The sequence below is a fragment of the Pan paniscus genome, chromosome 4, assembly GCF_029289425.2.
Source record: "Pan paniscus chromosome 4, NHGRI_mPanPan1-v2.0_pri, whole genome shotgun sequence".
NCBI classification, from domain to species: domain Eukaryota; kingdom Metazoa; phylum Chordata; class Mammalia; order Primates; family Hominidae; genus Pan; species Pan paniscus.
Window position 1 is genome coordinate 97,734,924 of NC_073253.2, and position 23,035 is coordinate 97,757,958.

Genomic DNA, 23,035 nt, shown 5'->3' on the forward strand with positions numbered 1-23,035 from the left:
GTGGAAGGATAGTTTGAGGCCAGGAGTTTAAGACTAGCCTGCACAACATAGCAAGACTCCATCTCTAGAACAAAAAGGAAAAATTTTAAAAACTTGCTGAACATGGTGGCATGCACCTGTAGTCCAATTCTACTCTGGAGGTGAGGCAGGAGGATGACTTGAGCCCAGAAGTTTGAGTCTGCAGTGATCTGTGATCATACCACTGCACTCAGCCTGAGTGACAGAGCAAGGCCCTGTCTCAAAACTAAATACAAAGAAGAAGAAATTCTGGTACATAAATCAAATAATATTTGGCTGTAATGCTGCTTTATTTGCTTAAATAACACTAGCACTTGACACTGTATCTCTATGACAAACCACTACAGCGAGAGGCATACTCATTTTATTAAAAATGTAATATAGTCATTCTATGAGAATAAGAACCATGGTGAAAGAAACTCTTATCCTCCAATTTAATAAATTACATTTTATAGTCACCTGGCATATTGTTTGGAAAGCATGACAATGGTATTAATGTACACCATGCAACGACAGCGGCAAAAAGAAAATTAATCCACCAAGTCCATAGCCATTCTGGACTACCATTATTGACTGTAGTGCTTTAATAGAGAAAAGTGGGAAAAAAAAAAAGCAACTTTAGGTATTTGATTACAACAAAACCATAATCAAACAGAGTGGAGAAAGTGAGAGTGAGAGAGGGAGGGTTGGAGAGTGAGACAGAAATGGAACTTTTTTTGTTAATTTGTTACTATTGTTTGTTTTGTTGAGTGGGAGTAATTGTGAGTCCCCAATTATGTGCTTGTTTTGTCTTACAGGATTCTAATATTTTCCCTTTTCCTTCTTTTTCTTGGCACCACTCAGGTAGCAAAAAGTACTTGTTTCTTCCTATTTAACTTATTTTTATCCACCAGAAGCTATGTATTTGGAACACTACCTTTTTAAATCTTACCTTTCCTTTAAAATCATTCTTAAAAATCAAGCACTGAGACCTTTATGACAAGCTTGGCCCCTTATGTTGCACAACTGAAGCTTTTTATGGCATTTAATCCTTTCAATTACAAATATTTTGAAATCCCTTTCTTCTAGTCCCTTCTCTGAACTTTCAGATTTAGTGTGAATGTATCCTTCTAGTTATTATTCCAAATCACCCTTAGGACCCTTTGCTGTCTTCTGTCTTCTCTGCAATTTTTCTTCATCTGCCTTTGTTCACCATAAAGCCTTGCAGTGGGGAAGGTGATACTGGAAAGTCGAGGGTTCTATGCTGGGATTTGTTATTATTCTCATTTTACTCATAATTATTTTGCAGTTTAAGCATACTTTGTCTTCAATTAATGCTGAAGCCAGGGATTTGTGGAGAATTTTCATAGTTGTGAAGCTATTCTATCATTTAAGGAGGAGATTAGGGGAAGTTGATTAATACATAGACGCCATTGTCTTCTACTTCACACACATTTAAGACCCCCTCCAAACAGTCATTGTGGGAAAATGCTCACATCCACAGAAACCATAGTTTTGGAAGTGCTGGTCTTTCATGGGTGTTTCTGTTGCCAACCAAGATCTGGTGAACAACTTCTTACAGACCTTGTTTCTCATAGGAATGTAGAGAATGTACACTGTCTTATTCACTGATGGGACAGCTCTTTGTCTACTGCTAGCATTATTAAGGAATAGAAATTCCAATTTTCCTAGGGTTGCAGTCTTTGTCATTACCCACTTGTCTCATATATATATATATATATATATATATCTGCATATGCTACACTCAGGGAGTTTCAATTCCAGATTGTCACTAGGGCTGCATGTTTCCTCATTGATTATAATAGTCAGGAGTTTTTTTCACTTTTGAACCCAGCTATGTATTCTAACTATATACATTATATTACATGTGATTATTACATATGTGTGTATAATTGTGTACCCGGAAGAGGTAGGGAAATCAACTAAAAAAACTATCAATTGGGAAAAACAATATAATGGTTATATATAAAATATAGAGCTTCCATTCACAATACTAACAAATGTATGAAATGCCTAGGAATAGGCTTAATGGAATATGTTCAATAAAGGAAATTATAAATCTTTATTGAAGGGTATAAAAGAAAAACAGAGAAAATAGTGTAACATACCATATGTATGAAAAGATAACAGTCCTAATGTGGCCCACAAATTCAAGTAATTCAAATCAAAATGCTTTGATTAAAACCTGAGATTATAAAATTTAGATTGAAGAGTCATTTTGCAAACATAGCCCCAATGTTGGATGAAAAACAATAATAAATGGGTACTTCTCTTACCAAATAGAAAACTATACAATAAAGCTTTAGTAACTAAAATATTGTAATATTGGCATGGGAATAGAAATGTTTATCAGGGAATAGATTAAATGAGACAAGAAGGAAATCTATGGATACAGGTAACTTTAGTTTATGATGAAGATGGTATTTAATATCAATAAAAAACACATAATGATACATAAATGTCATCAGTGCAATTAGATATCCTGTTGAAGGAAAAAGAGAAGCTTGGCCCATGCCTCTTATATGCAAAAATAAACTGAAATTGAATGTTAAATATAAACATACAAACACATTTACAAAAGTACTGGAGAAAATATAGTCAAATATTTTAACAAGTTTATAGAGCATAAGAACTTCTTGTCCTAGCCAGAGCAATTAAACAAGAGAAAGAAATAAAGGGCATCCAAATCAGTAAAGAGGAAGTCAAACTGTTACTGTTCACCAATGATATGATTATATAGCTAGAAAACCATAAAGACCCATCCAAAAATCTCCAAGAACTGATGAATGAATTCAGTAAAGTTTCAGGATAATGTATCAATGTACACAAATCAGTAGCACTGCTATACACCGACAATATCCAACCTGGTAAACAAATCAAGAACTCAATCTCTTTTACAACAGCTGCAATAAAATAAAATAAAATAAAAATACTTAGGAACATACCTAACCAAGGAGGTGAAAGACCTCTACCAGGAAAACTACAAAGCACTGCTGAAAGAAATCATAGGTGACACAAATGAATGGAAGCACATTCCATGCTCATGGATGGATAGAATCAATATTGTGAAAATGACCATACTGCCAAAAGCAATCTATTGATTCAATGCAATTTCCATCAAAGTACCAAGATCATTCTTCAGAGAACTAGAAAAAACAATCCTAAAATTCACATGGAACTGAAAAAGAGCCTGCATAGCCAAAGCAAGACTAAGTAAAAATAACAAATCTAGAGGCATCACACTACCTGACTTCAAAATGTACTACAAGGCTATAGTCAGCAAAGCAGCATGCTACTGGTATAAAAATAGGCACACAGACCAATGGGACAGAATAGATAACCCATAAATAAAGCCAAATACTTGCAACCAACTGAACTTTGACAAAGCAAACGAAAATTTTAATCGGGGAAAGGACGTCCTATTCAACAAATGGTGCTTGGATAACTGGCAAGCAACATGTAGAAGAAAGAAACTGGATCCTCATTGTCCATTTATACAAAAATCAACTCAAGTCTTACCTTATTGTCTTACCTTATACAAAAATCAACTCAAGATGGATCAAAGACTTAAATTTAAGACCTGACATCATAAAACTTCTAGAAAATAACATCATAGAAACTCTTCTAGATGTTGGCTTAGGCAAAGAGTTAATGAACAAGAATCCCAAAGCAAATCCCAAAAGCAAAAATAAAGATGAGACCTAATTAAACAGAAAACCTTCTGCACAGCAAAAGAAATAATCAGCAGAGAAAACAGACAACCCACAGTGTGGGAGAAAATATTTGCAAACTATGCATATGACACAGGACTAATATCCAGAATCAACTAGGAATTCAAACAAATCAGTAAGAAAAAAACAATCCCATCAAAAAGTGGGCAAAGAACATCAATAGACAACTCTCAAAAGAAGATATACAAATGCCCAACAAACATATGAAAAAATGCTCAATATCACTAATTATCAAGGAAATGCAAGTTAAAACCACAATGAGATACTACCTTACTCCTGCAAGAATGGCCATAATTAAAAAATAAAAATTAGTAGATGTTGGTGTGGATGTGGTGAGAAGGGAATACTTTTACACTGCTGGTGGAAATGTAAACTAGTACGATCACTATGGAAAACAGTATGGAGATTTCTTAAAGAACTAAAAGTAGAGCTACCATTTGATCAAACAATCTCACTACTGGGTATCTACCCAGAACAAAATACGTCATATGAAAAAGACACTTGCACATACATGTTTATAGCAGCACAACTTGCAATTGCAAAAATATGGAACCAGCCTAAATGCCCATCAACAAATGAGTGGATAAAGAAAATGTGGTATATATACACCATGGAATACTACTCCACCATAAAAAGGAACAAAATAGGCCGGGCACGGTGGCTCATGCCTGTAATCCCAGCACTTTGGGAGGCCGAGGCGGGGGGATCACCTGAGCTCGGGAGTTCAAGACCAGCCTGACCAAAGTGGAGAAACCCCATCTCTACTGAAAATACAAAATTAGCCGGGCGTGATGGCACATGCCTGTAATCCCAGCTACTGGGGAGGCTGAGGCAGGAGAATTGCTTAAACCCGGGAGGTGGAGGTTGCAGTGAGTCGAGATCGCGCCATTGCACTCCAGCCTGGGCGACAAGAGTGAAACTCCGTCTCAAAAAAGAAAAAAAAAACAAAACAAAACAGGAAGAAAATAATGGCATTTGCAGCAACCTGGATGGAACTGTGCATGTTCTCACTCATTAGTGGGAGCTAAGCTATGAGCATGTAAAGGCATAAGAAGAAATGTAGTGGACTTTGGGGACTTGCGGGGAAGGGTAGGATGGGGGGTGAGGGATAAAAGACTACACATTGCGTACAGTGTACACTTCTCAGGTGGTGGGTGCACCAAAATCTCAGAAATAACCACTAAAGAACTTATTCAGGTAACAAAAAAAAAAAACATCTGTTCCCCAAAAACTATCGAAATAAAAAAACAGAACTTCTTACGCAAGAAAGAACATTCAAAGTTTACGGAAAGAAAAATATTGACATATTTGATGATAAAAAACTTTTAAAGTTTCTATAATATACCATATACAAAGTTTAAGGACAGATTGGGAGAAATTATTTGTCATAGGTCTAGCAAACAATTAATATCCATAATAAGTGAAGAATTTTTATAAATCTATAAGAAATAATGAACCAATATAAAAATAAGACAGGAAATAAGAAGCAAATTCAAAAAAATACAGAAGGTTAATATACATACTGAGTCCTAATAATACATTCTCTTTGAGTAATTTAATAAAAGGGACTATTTAAGTGACATAAGGAAAGTTTAAAGAAATCCGTATGGGAAGAGTTGGTATCCTGGGTCTTGCAACAGAAAAGAGCCATTACCACCTGAAAAGGTGCCTGAAGAGGCAAGAGGAGACAGAAATTAAGTGAGCTCTACAGGTGGTTGTATCAGAGGGTCATAAGACAAATGTAGCCTTTATTAAAGAGACACCACCAAGCCATTGAGATTCATCAGGAAAGGAAAGGAAAGAATAAATATCCAGATTTAAGTTTCCTGATGCTCTCAGATCTCTTGCCAGTGCTCTTCACAAGCCAAGCCTAAAACTAAGCTAGATGGTAAAGGAGACCATTGATGTTGTCTATAATAGGTCAACCTCTTTAGGTACAGAGCAGAGTGGAGAAAAGTAGGGAGTGGAACTATAGCAGCAAACTGATGATATCCAACACAATCCTTCACTTTTGTACCTCAGAATCTGCTAGTGCCCTTTGCTGGAAAAAAAAAATCTTGGGCGAGAAAATTCTTGAGATAACTACACCAAATCCTGTTAGCTATTATACAATTATTGGGTTATAATAATTCAAATATATTTGCAACTGAAAACTAAAACACTGTTGTAGAAGATGTTGTTAGTGTCCCATTTGTATTATGTCAGCTAGGCATTCATCACTCCCATATATAACAAATGATTAACTTTGAATAGCAGGAACTTTATGCTTGGCCCAGTTCTCAGAGAGCAGGTCAGAAATACCTAGGGCTTAATAATAACCCCAGGAGCATCGCTTGACCAACAATTTCTAGGAGTTAGTGGATATATATATATATATATCTGGGATAACTCATATATTACACTGTCCGCCAGAGTTCTCCAGTGGGATTGAGTCCTAGTTGCCCCAAGCAGTAAATTGCTCAATATAATGAACACTTTATTGTCTTCTTTAACTTCCCATGCTTATTTCCCCACTACCCTATCATGCTTCCTAGTATCATTTCTCAAATTAATAGTGTGCATTCATGTATTTATCTCAAATTCTTTGTCTCAAGTACCTCGAGAGAAACGCATTATGTCTAAAACAGTTACCATTACCAGGGATCATCATATAACCTAGAAGAATAAAAATTAGAAGAAAATTAACACAAAACCTAGTTGCTACTGTCCCTGCATCATTAGTAGTGACAAGGTCTGAGTTTACCATCACATCTTCCTTCATTCACCATCTATCATATGAATACCTTACCCTCAGTTAGCACCTTGGTTGGAAAGAATACTTCACCTGGTGAGGTGACCCAAACTATCATTCCTATAAGATCTGAGCCTTAGTGGTATTTTCTTTAATGAGTTGAGGCAGTTATTCATTAAAGAGAACTACTGGACAATGTGAATACTAAGAATCAAGTAAATCCCCTGGATTTCAAACAAAGTTGTGCCTGTCTCTACTATACAGCAGAAACCCATTCCTCCCCCACCAGAAACTCAGAATATTCACATTAGTTAGTATTGGGATTCTCTTTTTCCTTTTTAACTTTTATTTTAAGTTCATGGGTATAAGTGCAGGATGTAGAAGTTTGTTAAATAAGTAAATGTGTGTCAGGGGTTTGTTTTACAGATTATTTCATCAACCAGGTATTAAGCCTAGTATTAATTAGATGCTTTTTCTGATCCTTTTCCTCCCCCCATCCTCTGCCCTCAAGTAGGCTGCAGCTATTTTTCCTATCTATGTATCTATGTGTTCTCATCATTTAGCTCCCATTTATAAGAGAAAATATACGGTATTTGGTTTTCTATTCCTGCATTAGTTTACTAAGGATGATGGCCTCCGGCTCCATTCATATCCCTCCAAAGGACATGATCTCATTCCTTTTTATGGCTGCATAGTATTCCCTGGTGTATATTTACCACATTTTCTTTGTCCAGTCTATCATTGATGGGCATTTAGATCAATTCCATGTCTTTGCTATTGTGAATAATGCTGCAATGATCATATGCGTGCATGTGTCTTTATAACTGGATGATGTTTATCTTTGGTATATACCCAGTAATAGGATTGCTAGGCTGAATGGTATTTCAGTCTCTAGGTCTTTGAAGAATTACCGCACTGTCTTCCACAATGGTTGAACTAATTTATACTCCCACCAAGAGTGTAAAAGAGTTCCTTTTCTCCACAGCCTCACCAGCATCTGTAATTTTTTGACTTCTTAATAGCCATTGTGACTTATGTGAAATAGTACCTCATTGCGGTTTTGATTTGCATTTCTCTAATGATTAGTGATGTTGAGACTTTTTTCATATGATTGTGGACCACATGTATGTCTTCTTTTGAGAAGTGTCTGTTCATGTCCTTTGCCCACTTTTTAATGGAGTTGTTTGTTTTTATTCTTGTAAATTTATATTCCTTATAGATGCTGGATATTAGACCTTAGTCAGATGCATGTTTGTTAAAATTTTCTCCCATTCTGTAGGTTGTCTGTTTACTCTGTTGATAGTTTCTTTGGCTGTGCAGAAGCTCTTTAGTTTAATCAGATCTCAATCGTCAATTTTTGTTTTTGTTGCAATTGTTTTGGTGTCTTCATCATGAAATCTTTGCCCATGCCTATTCCTGAATGGTACAGCCTAGGTTTTCTTCTAGGGTTTTTGTAGCTTTGGGTTTTACATTTAAGTCTTTAATCCATCTTGAGTTGATTTTTGTATATTGTGATTTTTACATATGATGTATATGAAGTTCTGATTTCTTTGTAAACCTCGTCTTTACCAAAAATACAAAAACATTATCCTGGTATGAGGATGCATGCCTGTAGTCCTAGCTACTCCAGAGGTGGGAGGATCACCTGAGTCCAGGAATTGAGGCTTTAGTAAGCTGTGATTATACCACTGCACTCCAGCCTGGGTGACAGAGTAAGAATCTCTTTAAAAAAAAAAAAACAAAACTGGTGGCAGGCAAGAGATCTTGTGCAGGGGACCTCCCATTTATAAAACCATCAAATATCATGAGACTTATTCACTACATACGAGTACAGTATGAGGGAAACTGCCCCCACGATTCATTTATTTCCACTTGGCCCTGCCCTTATCATGTGGGGGTTATTACAATTGAAGGTGAGATTTGTGTAGGGACACAGCCAAACCGTATCAGTGGCATTGAATGTTCTTTTGCATTTGTGTGGTATCAGTTGTAATATCTCCCATTTCATTTCTAATTGAGCTTATTTGAATCACCTTTCTTTCCTGGTTAATCTCACTAATGGTCTATATATTTTGTTTATCTTTTCAAAGAACCAGTGTTGTGTTTCATTTATCTTTTGTATTTTTGGTTTCAATTTCATTTAGTTCTGCTCTGATCTTTGTTATTTCTTTCCTTCTGCTGGTTTTGTGTTTGGTTCATTCTTGTTTCTCCAGTTCCTTGAGGTGTGACCTTAGATGGTCTAATCATGCTCTTTCAGACTTCTTGATGTAGGCATTTAATGCTATAAACTGTCCTTTTAGCATTGCTTTTGCTGTATCCTAGGGGTTTTGATAGGTTTGTGTCACTATCATCGTTCAGTTCAAAGAAATGTTTAATTTCCATATTGATTTCATTATTGATCCAATAATAATTCAGGAGCAGGTTGTTTAATTTCCATGTATTTGCATGGTTTTGAGGTTTCCTTTTGGAGTAGATTTCCAATTTTATTCCACTGTGGTCTGAGAGGATACTTGATATGCTTTTGATTGTCTTAAATTTATCGAGACATATTTTGAGGCCTATCATACGGTCTATCTTGGAGAATGTTCCGTGTGCTGAGGAAAAGAATATATCCTGCAGTTCTGGGGTAGAGTGTTCTGTAAATATCTGTTAAGTCCATTTGTTCTAGGGTATATTTTAAGTCCATTGTTTCTTTGTTGACTTTCTGTCTTGATGACCTATCTAGTGCTGTCAGTGGAGTACTGAAGTCCCCACTATTATTGTGTTGTCATCTATCTCATTTCTTACATAGAGTAGTAATTATTTTAAAAATTTAGGAGCTCCAGCATTAAGTACATATATATTTAGGATTGTGACATTTTCCTGTTGAACTAGACTTTTTATCATTTTATAATATCCCTCTTTGTCTTTTTTAACTGTTGTTGCTTTAAAGTCTGTTTTGTCTGATATAAGAATAGCTACTCCTGCTCACTTTTAGTTACCATTTGCATGGAATATCTTCTTCTACCCTTTTACTTTAAGTTTGTGTGAGTCCTTATGTATTACGTGAGTCTCTTGAAGACAGCAGATACTTCATTTTCTTCTAGGGTTTTTATGGTTTTAGGTCTTACGTTTAAGTCTTTAATCCATCTTAAGTTAATTTTTGTATACGGGGTAAGGAAAGGATCCAGTTTCAGCTTTCTACATATTGCTAACCAGTTTTCCCAGCACCATTTATTAAATAGGGAATCCTTTCCCCATTGCTTGCTTTTGTCAGGTTTGTCAAAGATCAGATGGTTGTAGATGTGTAGCGTTATTTCTGAGGCCTCTGTTCTGTTCCATTGGTCTATATGTCTGTTTTGGTACCAGTACCATGCTGTTTTGCTTACTGTAGCCTTGTAGTATAGTTTGAAGTCAGGTAGCGCGATGCCTCCAGCTTTGTTCTTTTTGCTTAGGATTGTCTTGGCTATGCAGGCTTTTTTTTTGGTTTCACATGAAGTTTAAAGTAGTTTTTTCCAATTCTGTGAAGCAAGTCATTGGCAGCTTGATGGGGATGGCATTGAACCTATAAATTACCTTGGGCAGTATGGCCATTTTCACGATACTGATTCTTCCTATCCATGAGCATGGAATATTCTTCCATTTGTTTGTGTCCTTTTTTATTTCGTTGAGCAGTGGTTTGCAGTTCTCCTTGAAGAGGTCCTTCACATCCCTTGTAAGTTGGATTCCTAGTTATTTTATTCTCTTTGTAGTAATTGTGAATTGGAGTTCACTCATGATTTTGCTCTCTGTGTGTTGTTGGTGTATAGGAATGCTTGTGATTTTTGCACATTGATTTTGTATCCTGAGACTTTGCTGAAGTTGCTTATCAGCTTAAGGAGATTTTGGGCTGAGACGACGGGGTTTTCTGAACATACAATCATGTCATCTGCAAACAGGGACAATTTGAATTCCTCTTTTTGTAATTAAATACCCTTTATTTCTTTCTCTTGCCTGATGGCCCTGGCCAGAACTTCCAATACTATGTTGAATAGGAGTGGTGAGAGAGGGCATCCTTGTCTTGTGCCGGTTTTCAAAGGGAATGCTTCCAGTTTTTGCCCATTCAGTATGATATTGGCTGTGGGTTTGTCATAAATAGTTCTTATTATTTTGAGTTACATTCCATCAATACCTAGTTTATTGAGAATTTTTAGCATGAAAGGCTGTTGAATTTTGTTGAAGGCCTTTTCCACATCTACTGCGATAATCGTGGCTTTTGTCGTTGGTTCTGTTTATGTGAGTGGATTATGTTTATTGATTTGCGTATGTTGAACCAGCCTTGCATCCCAGGGATGAAGCCCACTTGATCATGGTGGAACTTTTTGATGTGCTGCTGGATTCAGTTTGCCAGTATTTTATTGAGGATTTTCGCATCGATATTCATCAGGGATATTGGCCTAAAATTCTCTTTCTTGTGTGTGTGTCTCTGCCAGACTTTGGTTTCAGGATGATGCTGGCCTCATAAAATGAGTTAGAGAGGATTCCCTCTTTTTGTAGTGATTGGAATAGTTTCAGAAGGAATGGTACCAGCTCTTCTTTGTACCTCTGGTAGAATTCAGTTGTGAATCTGTCTGGTCCTGGACTTTTTTTGGTTGGTAGGCTATTAATTATTGCCTCGATTTCAGAACCTGTTATTGGTCTATTCAGAGATTCAACTCCTTCCTGGTTTAGTCTTGGGAGGGTGTATGTCTCCAGGAATTTATCCATTTCTTCTAGATTTTCTAGTTTATTTGCATAGAGATGTTTATAGTATTCTCTGATGGTAGTTTGTATTTCTGTGGGATCGGTGGTGATATCCCTTTTATCATTTTTTATTGTGTCTACTTGATTCTTCTCTCTTTTCTTCTTTATTAGTCTTGCTAGCGGTCTATTTTGTTGATCTTTTCAAAAAACCAGCTCCTGGATTCATTGATTTTTTGAAGGGTTTTTTGTCTCATGGGGTGTTCCCTTGATGTGGTGCTCTCCTGCTTCCCCTAGGGATGGGGCTTCCTGAAAGCTGGACTGTAGAGATTATTATTTCTCTTCTGGGCCTAGCTACCCAGTGGAACTACCAGGCTTCAGGCTGGTACTGGGGAGCATCTCTAAAGAGTCCTATAATATGACTTGTCTTAAGGCCTCTCAGCCATGGAATCCAGCACCTGTTCTGGTGGAGGTAGCAGGGGAATGCAGTGGATTCTGTGAAGGTCCTTGGTTGTAGTTTTGTTTAGTGCACTGGTTTTCCGATTGTTTTTTATGCTTGCAATAAAGGTGTCATGTGGACAGACTCAGGACCTCTGATTAGCCAAGATGTTATAGGTGGTGGAGTTAGCTTTGTTTTCTCCTTTCTTGGGGCATGGTTTTTCTTTCGTGAGTTGTTGTAATGATTTCTCCATGGTCATTTTTCACATGGGCCCATTAATGAAGACCTAGGTTGGTTTTTAAAAAAAGAGACAGAGGCTCACTGACATTAACAGGATTGGTGATACTGTTCGACTGACTTGAGAACCTTCCAAAGTAAATACCTTCTTCATGCACCCCTTCAGAGAGGTTCAATCACATGTTCTCCTTACCACCTATTTTCCAGTCTTGCTCTAAGTCTCTAACTACCCAAACAAGCTGAACATAAATCATTAGAGATTTATACCTCAGGCCATCTCTCCTATATTAAGTGAACAACCTTAATACAGGACAGCCTGAAATTCTAACTGCTAGACGGGTTTCCTGTATCTTAGGGCCACTGTTTAGTGAAGCCATAATGTAGTGACCATTCCTTTCTGAACATTCACACCCTTAAATGTTTCCTTTTCTCTGGAAATATTCTCTAGCGTTGTTAAAAGAACCCATACAGCCCAGAATTCTTTAAAATTACTTTTGTCATTTGAATTAAATGCTACACCCCCTTAATTTCCTAAAGCCTTAATCCCAATCCACAACCTGTGATAATTTTAATAACTATGTCCAATTTATCCCTAGCAAGAATATCTGTGTACACAAACATTCAACATAGTTCTGGAACCCTATTGCTACTTCTGATACTACTTCTAATATCACTCAGAATCCTGGTAGAAAATGTATAGTTAACTCACACTAGATCATTTGAAGAGTGATAAGGGAACTATTTTTAGTAATGTGGGCAGACTTCAGGAAAAATAACAAGGCACAGTATAGCATTCTGGGGCTAGCTATAGTAGCAAGCTCTTATCACAGCCCTGAATGTCATTGGAATAGTGCTTAATAAATGTTGAGGGTATCCTGCTGATAGCCATGGCCTTCAGAAGAGAAATACAACCAATCTGGGTACAAGCCTTCAGGAAGAACCGAAAGAATAAATGCCGTAATCTTAAGCTTCCCCTGCCTTCTCATCTGCCAATGACTCTCAGTGGCAAAACCCAAGTGAAATCTAGATAGAGTACAGGGGAATACATTGAGGCTGTCAATACAGGTCAGCCTCCCTGAGCAGAGGAGGGTGGAGAAGATTTTAGAAAGATGAAGAGTAAATTTAGAGAGGCAAACAAAATATATTCAGCACACAGCTTATTCCCTGAAAACTTATCTGTTCCCTTTTATGATATTTGTCTGGTAGTTACCAAAACGTTATACTAGCTGGGTAAGAACCCAAGTGAGTTGCCAGGGGAACTAGCAGGATAGTTTCCAGGTAGTACCTGTAGCAATAAACAACCATGGAACTATTCTTCGTTATCTCAGTTTCTACTAGTTCTTCCTTCATATGAACTCAGAATTTCAGAAATGGAAGGTACACTTCTCTATTTTCTTAAAGTGGTAGGTATAGCTCCTTAATTAACTCCATCATCTCAACAAGAGAACAAGAAAAGTTGAGGAGGAGGTAATTGATGGTACTAGTTCCCAATATATAATTAAAATACAGCTTTAAAATATATATTTATGTAGCTGTAGAAAGGAAATAATAGAGATTACAGCAGAAATACTGTAAATGAAATAGAGCCTGGAAAAACCATAGAGAAAATAAACAAAACAAAGAGATGGTTTTTTAAAAGAGATTAACAAAATTGACAAACCTTGGCCAGAGAAATTAAGAAAAAAGAGATAAGACTCAAATAACAAAAATCAGAAATGAGCGGAAGACTTTACAACTAAATGCCACAGAAGTAAGAAGAATCACAAGAAACTACTATGAATAATTATATCCCAACAAATTAGATAACTTAGAAGACATGGATACATTTCTAGAAACATTCAACCTACCAACACTAAATGATGAAGAAACAAAGTATCTGAACAGACCTGTAACTAGTAAGGCGATTGAATCAGCCATCAAAAACCTCCCAACAGAGGAAAGCCTAGGGCCAGATAGCTTCACTGGAGAACTGTACCAAATATTTCAATAAGAATTAACAATAATCCTTCTCAAAATCCTCCAAGTAATTGAAGAGGAGGGAATACTTCAAATTCTTTCTATGTGGCCAACATACTCTAATACTGAACCTAGACAAAGATACTACAAGAAAACTACAGACTAATATCTCTGATGAATACTGATGAAAAAAATCCTAATCAAAACACAAGCAAATTGAATGTAACAACATATTAAAGGGAATATACATCATAATCAAGTGGGATTTGTTCCTGGAATATAAAGATGGTTCAGCATATGAAAATAAATCAGTGTAATACACCACATTAACATAATAGAGAAAAACCACATGATCATGTCAATTGATTCAGAAAAAGCATTTGACAAAATTCAATGCCCTTTTAGGACAAAAACACTGAGAAAACTAGGAATACAAGGAAATTACACCTCAATGTAGTAAAGGCCTTGTATTAAAAGCCTACAGTTAACATCATACTCAATGGTGAAAACCAGCAAGTTTTCTAAGATCAGGAACAAGTCCATAGTTTGTTCTCACCATGTTCGACATAGTACTGGAAGGTCCTAGCCAGAAAAATTGGGGAAGAAAAAGAAATAAAAGGCATCCAAACAGGGGACGAAGAAGTAAAATTATCCCTGTTCTCAGATGACATGATCTTATATATAGAAAACCCTAAGGATCATACATACTTGCATACACATAACATATGTGTAACTATTAGAACTACTAAATGAATTTAGTAAAGTTGCAGGATGCAATATCAACACACAAATATCAGTTGTGTTTCCATACACTGACAATGAACAGTGTACAAGGAGGAGAAAGACTTGCGCATTGCAAACTATAAAACATTATTGAAAAAAATTAAAGACACAAATAGATGTAAAGCGATCCCATGTTTATGGATTGAACATGATAATTAATATTAATATTCTTAGAATTAGAATATTGTTAAAATGTTTATACAACCCAAAGTGAAATACAGATTTAATGCAATCCCTATCAAAATTCCAATGGCGTTTTTTACAAAAATAGAAAAAAAATCCTGTGGAATCAGAAAACACCCTGAACAGCCAAATCAATCTGCAAAAAGAAAAACAAAGTTGGAGGCATAACACTTCCTGATTTCAAATATATTGCAAAGCTACAGTCCTCAAAACAGTATGGTACTGGTATAAAGACCGACACACAGACCAATGAAATAGAATAGAGAACCCAGAAATAAACCCTCATATATACGGTGAAATGATCTTTGACAAGGGTGCCAAGGCTACACAACGTGCAAAGAATTGTCTTCAAAAAACAGTGTTGGGAAAACTGGATATCCACATGCAAAAGAATGAAGTTGGAACCTTACCTTACACCATATACAAAAATTAACCCAAAATGGATTAGACATCTAAACACAAGGCTTGAAACCATAAAGTTCCTAGAGGAAAGCATAGGGAGAATGCTTCATGCCATTGGATTTGACAATTATTTTTTGGATATTACACCAAAAGCCCAGGCAGCAAACCAAAAACAGACAAATGCACGACATAGAACTTAAAAACTTTTTTGCAGTAAAGGAAACAATTGGCGAAGTGAAAAGGCAACCTGCAGAATGGGAGAAAACATTTGCAAACCATGTATTGAAAAGAGGCTAATATGCAGAATATATGAAGAACTTCAACCCAATAGCAACAAAAAACAATCTGATTTAAAAATGGCCAAAGGACTTGGATTGATAAAAGAAGGTATACAAATGGTGAAGAAGCATTGAAAAGATACTCAACACTACTAATAATCAGGGAAATGCAAATCAAAACCACAATAAGGTATCACCTTGGATCCATTAGGATGGTCACTATCAGAAAAACAAACAAACAAACAAACAGAAAAAACAAACAAAACAGTATTGGTGAGGATGTGGAGAAATTGGAACCCTGTGCACTGCAGGAATGTAAAATGGTGCAGTCGTTATAAAAAACAGTATAAAAGTTTTTTGAAAAAATAAAACTGGAAAAATAGACTTACCATATGATCTAGCAATCCAATTTCTGAGTATATATACAAAAGAATTGACAACAGGATCTCTGTGGGATATTTGTACACCTGTATTAATTGCAGCATTATTCACAATAGTAAAGAGCTGGAAGCAACTTTAATGTCCATTGAAAAATGAATGAATAAAGCCAGTGTGGTATGTACAATAATACAGTGGAGTATTATTCAGCCTTAAATGAAGAAGGATATCCTGTTATCTGCTACAACATGCATGAAACTTCAAAATATTATTTAAAGTGAAATAAGCCAATCACAAAAAGAAAAATACTGCATGATTCCAGTTTTATAAGGTGTCTAAAATAGTCAGACTCTCAGAAAACAAAAGTAGAACAATGATTGCATTTTTGCAAGATGCAAAAATTCTAGATATATATTGAAAAACAATGTACACATAGTTAACAGTGCTGTACTATGCACTTAAAAATGTTTAAGATGTATATTTCAGATGTATTTATATGTACAAATATGTGCATATAAGTCACATTTGCATATATTTTTTCTAAAACTATGGTTATTACAAATTAAATATATATATTTACTTGTAAGCTATGGTAGCTATTTAGTAAGTATTTTATACAATGTAAACAAAAAAAGAAAAAATAATGCCTTACTTTGTTGCAGAAGTAGTATTCTCAGGGACTTTAACTAGTGGTGCTCCTAGCACATAACCCAGAGCATATCCAATCATTAATGTACATTCTGCAATACCTGTAAAATAAGCACTGAAACTGAACATCAAACAATTTCATAAGCCAGCTTCGTTATGATAAAAATTGACTGAAATTGATTACTTCTGAAAGCTTTTCATAGCATTCTGTATTAGTCAGAGCTCTCCAGAGAAACAAAATCAATAAAAGACAGAGAAAAACAGTAATGGAAAACCAAGTATCATTATGTTCTCAGAAGTGGGAACCAAGCTATGAGGATGCAAAAGCATAAGAATGATATAATGGACTTTGGGGACCAGGGGGTAATGGTGAGAGGTGGGTGAGGGATAAAAGACTGCACATTGGGTATAGCGTACACTGCTTGGGCGATGGGTGCACCAAAATCTCATAAATCACCACTAAAGAGCTTATCTATGTAACCAAATACCACCTGTTCCCCCCAACACTACTGAAATTAAAAAAAATTTTAAACACAAAAATAAAAATGACCTTCAAAAAACAAAGACATAGAGAACAGACAGATTCATTTTAAGGAATTGGCTCATACAAAATACAATTATGAGGCCTAGCAAGTCCCAAATTTGTAGGGCAGGCCAGCAGGCTGGAAATTCAAGTAAGAGTTGATGTTACAATCTTTAGGTAGAATTGCTTCTTCAGAAAACCTCAGTTTTTGCTCATAGAACCTTCAACTGATTGAATGAGGCCCATCCACATTATGAAATCAGTTTTGCTCAAAATCTGCTGATTGTAAATGTTCATCGCATCTAAAAATGACAGTCACCAAAACATCTGGAGTAGTGTTTGTCTTTACAACTAGGTGTCATAACCCAGCCAAGCAAACACATAAAACTAACCATCATACATACTATCTAATGCATGTATTAGAGAAACTCAGTATATAATTCATTATACTTTATTTAATCTATATATTTAATGTAATATACATGAAATATATTTAATATAACTAGAAATTAAAAATATCTTATTTTATTTAATTTGGGGTGCTCTAGCAAGATGATACTTTAAAGTTATCATTACTTCTGCACCCTTCACCTTAGCTACCAGGATGTGTCAATACACCTTCGCAATAAGTATATAAAAACAACTTTAAATTTATTTTCAAAAGTGATAGTTAGATAACCCTGTACAAATAGATGATCTACCAGTACCAGAATCTATTGCAATATAAGACAGTACAGGTTATTCTGAGATATAGCCAGGATTACTTATTGTAGGATACAGTGGCATAGACATTGTAAATAGGGATAGTATGCTATTATTAATTAAGTATATATACACATATATGAATATACATATTTATAAATGTACATACATATACATAAAGAGTATAATTTTTATTAAGAAAGTATTTTTTGTTTGTTTGTTTGAGACGGAGTCTTGCTCTGTCACCCAGGCAGCAATGGTACGATCTTGGCTCGCTGCAATCTCTGCCTCCTGGGTTTAAGCAAGTCTCCTGCCTCAGCCTCCAGAGTAGCTGAGATTACAGGTGCTCGCCACCATGCCCAGCTAATTTTTTTGTATTTTTAGTAAAGACAGGGTTTCACTATGTTGGCCAGGCTGGTTTTGAACTCCTGACCTCAAGTGATCTGCCCACCTCAGCCTCTCAAAGTTCTAGGATTACAGGCATGAGCCACCATGCCTGGCCGAAAGTACGTATTTTTTCAATTGCTCTATATATTTTCAGTGACATTAAGGTGACTTGTCTAGAATCTCAAATGTCAAACAGCTACTTAGAATTAGGTGAATCAATGTGATTTGGAGGTTTAGCATACCAATTATCATTTATTACAATGTTATCATAAGGGCCAATAGTACTTCTATATCAGCTTAGATATGCATACCAAAATTCAAAGAAAACTCAAAATGGGTCAATCGTAATAGAGGGGGTAAAACTTGCCTAAATAGATACCAGCTGAGTGTGTAGCAACATTCTCATCAATAAAGGTTATTCCAAGGATATAAAGAGGCATTCCTGCTATTCCCTGCACAGTCTGCCCAAGGATGAAGAAAGACAGGTATTTTGATTGGAACGATATACCACTGCTCTGGCAGCCACTGACAACCTTTATTTCTTCGCAAATATCTTTTGAAAATACAATGATTATATTTTTGTTAATTGAACTCAAACATACAACAAATGTGCAGTATTCTTTATCAAATATTTTACAAGCTATTTCCAAAATTATGCTTTTTTCTTTTAGTTAACATTTCATTTACATTGAATGTAGTAGTACTGCAATCAATCATCATGTTCTCAGAAAAATGCCATCATACAATTTGGGCCAGACACAGCACACACCTGTAGTACCAGCTACTAGGAAAGGTGAAGTGAGAGGATTGTGACAAGGCTGGGCAACATATTGTGACCCCGTCTCCAAAATAAAAAATAAAAAAAAGGAAGAAATTGTGTGGGAATCCTGCAAAAAATGCATATATTATAAACCAAAACATAAATGTGCATGCATGATTATATATATGTGTGCATAAATATGTTTGTATATATATATGCATTTGCACACAGACATAGCACATATTCCTCTTAAATTTGGCATCTAGTTCCCCTGACTTTTGACCCTAGGCTAAAAGTATTTCTAATGTTCTAGATTATCTGAGTTATCAAAGAGTACTTTCTGAGTTTAGTTTTATGTTCACCTCTTTAACAATCTTTATATTCACTTTGTCTCACTCTGATTAAATAATTTCCCATTTTAAACCCACTAACTTTTAGAACATATGTTCATAAGGACAAGGCATTATACAGTAAACATTTCTTTCCGTTAGAGTTAGTCATTATGTGGTCATCCACTAGATTTTAATATCTTTCAGGTCACAGTATATTTCTTATACTTTTTTTATTCACATGGTTATATAACAATATTAAGTAAATGCTTGTGTAATTAAATTTGTTTGTAGATTGTTAGATCCAGGCAATACTATTAGATTATATTGGCCATGGTTATTTAACCATGGGTTGACATTTAACAAAATGCTCTTAAAATAATATTGTAGAAACACTATTAAAGTGCAGATTGCAATACAGTATACAAATGAAAATTTTCATCTGGTTTAGTATCCATGTGAAATGATTTTGACTCCATATCAAGTGGGAGGTAGTCTCTACAACTGTCATTCAAATGCCAAAGGTTCAATTTTATACAGACATATTAACTTGTGATATCAGTGTCAATGTGATATTTCCAACACCCTGACCTCTTAGTTCCTTGAACTTTTTTCCTGTTATGCACTGTACTCCACCTACCTTGGCTAGTTATATGTTTTGGCTCTGTGTCCCCACCCTAATCTCATGTGGAATTGTAATTCCCAATGTTGCGGGAGGGACCTGGTGGGAGGTGACTGGATCACGGGAGCAGATTTCCCCCTTGCTGTTCTCGTGACAGTGAGTGAGTTCTCACATGATCAGGTTGTTTGAAAGTGTGTAACACTCCCCACTTTGCTCACTCTCTCCTGCTACAATGTGAAGATAGGCTTGCTTCCCCTTCAACTTCCACTATGATCGTAAGTTTCCTGAGGCCTCCCCAGCCCTCCTGTACAGGCTGCAGAACTGTGAGTCAATTAAATCTTCTTTCTTTATAAATTACCCAGTCTCAGGTAGTTCTTTATAGCAGTCTGAGAATAGACAAATACAGCTAGTAATTTTAAATGTCAAAAATAATAACTACAAACCTTTCCTAATGATAATTTCAAGCATCTACATTCTAACCACCCCTATCTTTCCGCTCACTCTTTCCAGCAACCCAATTCCAACAATCCTTAAAATTCATCAGGGTATATAATCCATTGATTCTGCTCCTTTTCACTATCCCAATGTCCCCTTCATGTCCTTACTTCTTTCACTATCATTTAAATACTTTTAATTCCCTTGCTCTCTTTCAAATCATGCAAAACCATGGTAAAACTGCAACCCTACTCAAAATAACTCTTCTTCCCACTCCCTACATGTACTGTTAAAGCTTGATGTGGCTGCACAACCATGCAAATCCCACTTTGAGTTCATGATTAATAAACTCAAGGAGGTCCTTCAAGCTCCTGATAATAATAAAAAATGCCCCTAATCGATTCACTCTTCCCTTCTCAAAGAAAATTCAAGTTGTTTGTTTCCCTTCTCCTAGGGATCACAGTACTGAGCTTCCTACTGAACAACATCTGAAAATAAATGTTTTCTATCAGTAGACTAAAATTAATCATTAACTTCCTCTGTGATGACATATATGTCCACTGGAATGCTACAATTAGTTAATTAGCAAACTTGGTCATATAAATCAAATGGATGGATGGATAGATATACAAACAAATAATTATCACAGTCTATTTTAAGTTCCTTGAGCCAAGGTTTGAATGAATATTGATTTGATGTATGACAGTATATTTTAAAACCTTACCTTCAGTTCCTACCTTACTTTGTTTATTTTCTTCATGAATGGATGGAAAAGCACATAAAAGTGATCCAAGTCCTATTAAAAAGGAGGAAGCTACAAACCATATTACTTTTTTTCTGTCTCCATAGAATGCTATAAATATTGCTACCAGGCCAGATGAAATATCGTAACTCTTTTCCAATGCCAACTTCTCAATGGTTTTCAGTTGATATTCCTTCTGAAAATCGCCAATGCTGACATCTATAAGACCAAACACCACACCTAAAATGTAAAAAGAAAGAGAAAACAACGATATGCATTTTAAGAGGTCATTATGATTATTACAAAGCAAAATTTAAATTACATGATGTAAGTTTATTTTAAATTATTCTGAATGTTTAAAAGCTATAAGCATGTAACAATTCCTTTTCTAAAACATAAATAGGCCTTAACCTCTACAAAATATTCACTAATTGAATTTTTGAAGCTATTTTTTAACTACCTCTCTGAGTAATTTCCTAAAGAATAGTGATTGCTGTGTCATCTCACTTAGTACTGATCTTTGTTTTTATGTATTGCATTTCACATTATAAAAAATTTAAAACCATTACTAATATAATATTTATTTATCTACCATATAGAATAGAAAATAAAACATTATCAAAATAGTTAAAGCCCAATGCATATTTCCCAAACTCGTTTGTCTCCCTCCCCTCCATAATCAGCATCCTGTATTTAAAGTTTACCAGTTTTTAGCCTTTTTAACATTTTTGACAATACATATGTCCTTAGACAATATCAAGTATTGTTTTTCATATTCTTGAATGTGAAATGAATGGTACCATATTATGTGTATTTCTATCACTCAACATCCAACTAGGAAAAAAGTAATCATAATCACACTAAGAATTTGAAACAAAATTAATTGATGTAGGGATTGATTACAAAAGTAGTACATTAGTTGGAGTCCAAATGGTTACTAATCAAAATTCATGATATCTATGCAACCAAAGTTACCGGTGCATAGGCTGCTGCTACTATTGCTGCTGCTGCTGCTGTTAGAACTGCAATCACTACCTTTTTTTTTTTTTTGGCAGGAAGCCAGGAGCCCACAGTCTTCCTATGACAGGGAGCTCACCTGCTGATTTTGATGCCCTTGCAGGTGCCAGAGCCCATGGGCTCTATAGTGCTGATAGCATCACATTTATTCCTGAGCATAAATCCAGGAGCCTTTAATCACCCAGCATTGCTCCTGATGCCAAAACCACCAGAAACAGAAAGGAAAAGAGAGTCTTCCCTTTGTCCTTTTGCAAATCTGCTGCCACAGATTCACTTGCAGCATGTAAGTCGAAGTCAGCTGGGCCCCAGCAACTCTGGGAATTGTGGTTTCAGACTTCCCATTCCCCTTGCAAATAGGAGTGAGTAATGGAGTTCATGGCCAACAGACAAATAACTTGCAGCGTTTATCTTTTAGACTACTTGGTATACATTTTCACCCTTCCTCCCATATTTAAACTTTCATATCAAATAAGTAGCAATATCATCATGCTTCTGCCTAATGTATCACAATTATCATTTTACAGAAATGCTGTTACACTTTCTCCAAAAAAGAGAGATACATAGTCTAATCAATCACAATATCTATCTCAGTGTAATGCTAATCCTTCAGTTTAATCACAAACCTGAATGGATTTTTTAACTTAAAAACCAAATTGCAAAGGTAACCATCAATAGTTAAGCAAATATGTCACAGCCCTAACTAAATTTTTGAGGAGAAATATATTGCCAAAGAAGCCACGAGCCAGATTTGGAGCCACAACTAGTTTCAGCAGACCAATACCAGCAGGAAACAACATATAAAAACTTTGCTGCACCCAGGATAAGAATTTTCTTTAACTTTTACATTAGATGTGGCCAAGGAGGATAATGGCCAATGTAGGAAATAAGTCCTGTTGGTAACTGAGTTTATCTCTAAGGTGGGGTTATTAATTCCCCTTCCGATTGAGGCATATTCTATAACCTAGAGATTAATTTATATGGTTCGCTACCTTCCATAAAGTATTAATAGAAAAATAAAATAGGAAAGGAGAGAAAG

General features: G+C 35.7%; 1 protein-coding gene across 6 annotated transcripts in view; it reads right to left on the reverse strand.

Moving 5' to 3' along the window:
- Positions 1-23,035, reverse strand: part of SLCO6A1 (solute carrier organic anion transporter family member 6A1) — a 128,195-nt gene that overhangs the window by 88,334 nt on the left and 16,826 nt on the right. For 3 of the 6 annotated variants that reach the window (XM_055112505.1, XM_003828317.5, XM_055112506.1), the window contains exons 2-5: positions 20,965-21,222; positions 18,462-18,647; positions 16,487-16,583; positions 478-599 (exon numbers count right to left, since the gene is read on the reverse strand). In XM_055112505.1, the coding sequence (XP_054968480.1) occupies positions 478-599; positions 16,487-16,583; positions 18,462-18,647; positions 20,965-21,222 (663 nt within the window). The remainder of the gene's footprint in view (positions 1-477; positions 600-16,486; positions 16,584-18,461; positions 18,648-20,964; positions 21,223-23,035) is intronic. The other 3 variants (XM_055112508.2, XM_055112507.1, XM_055112509.1) reach the window with 1 other exon arrangement.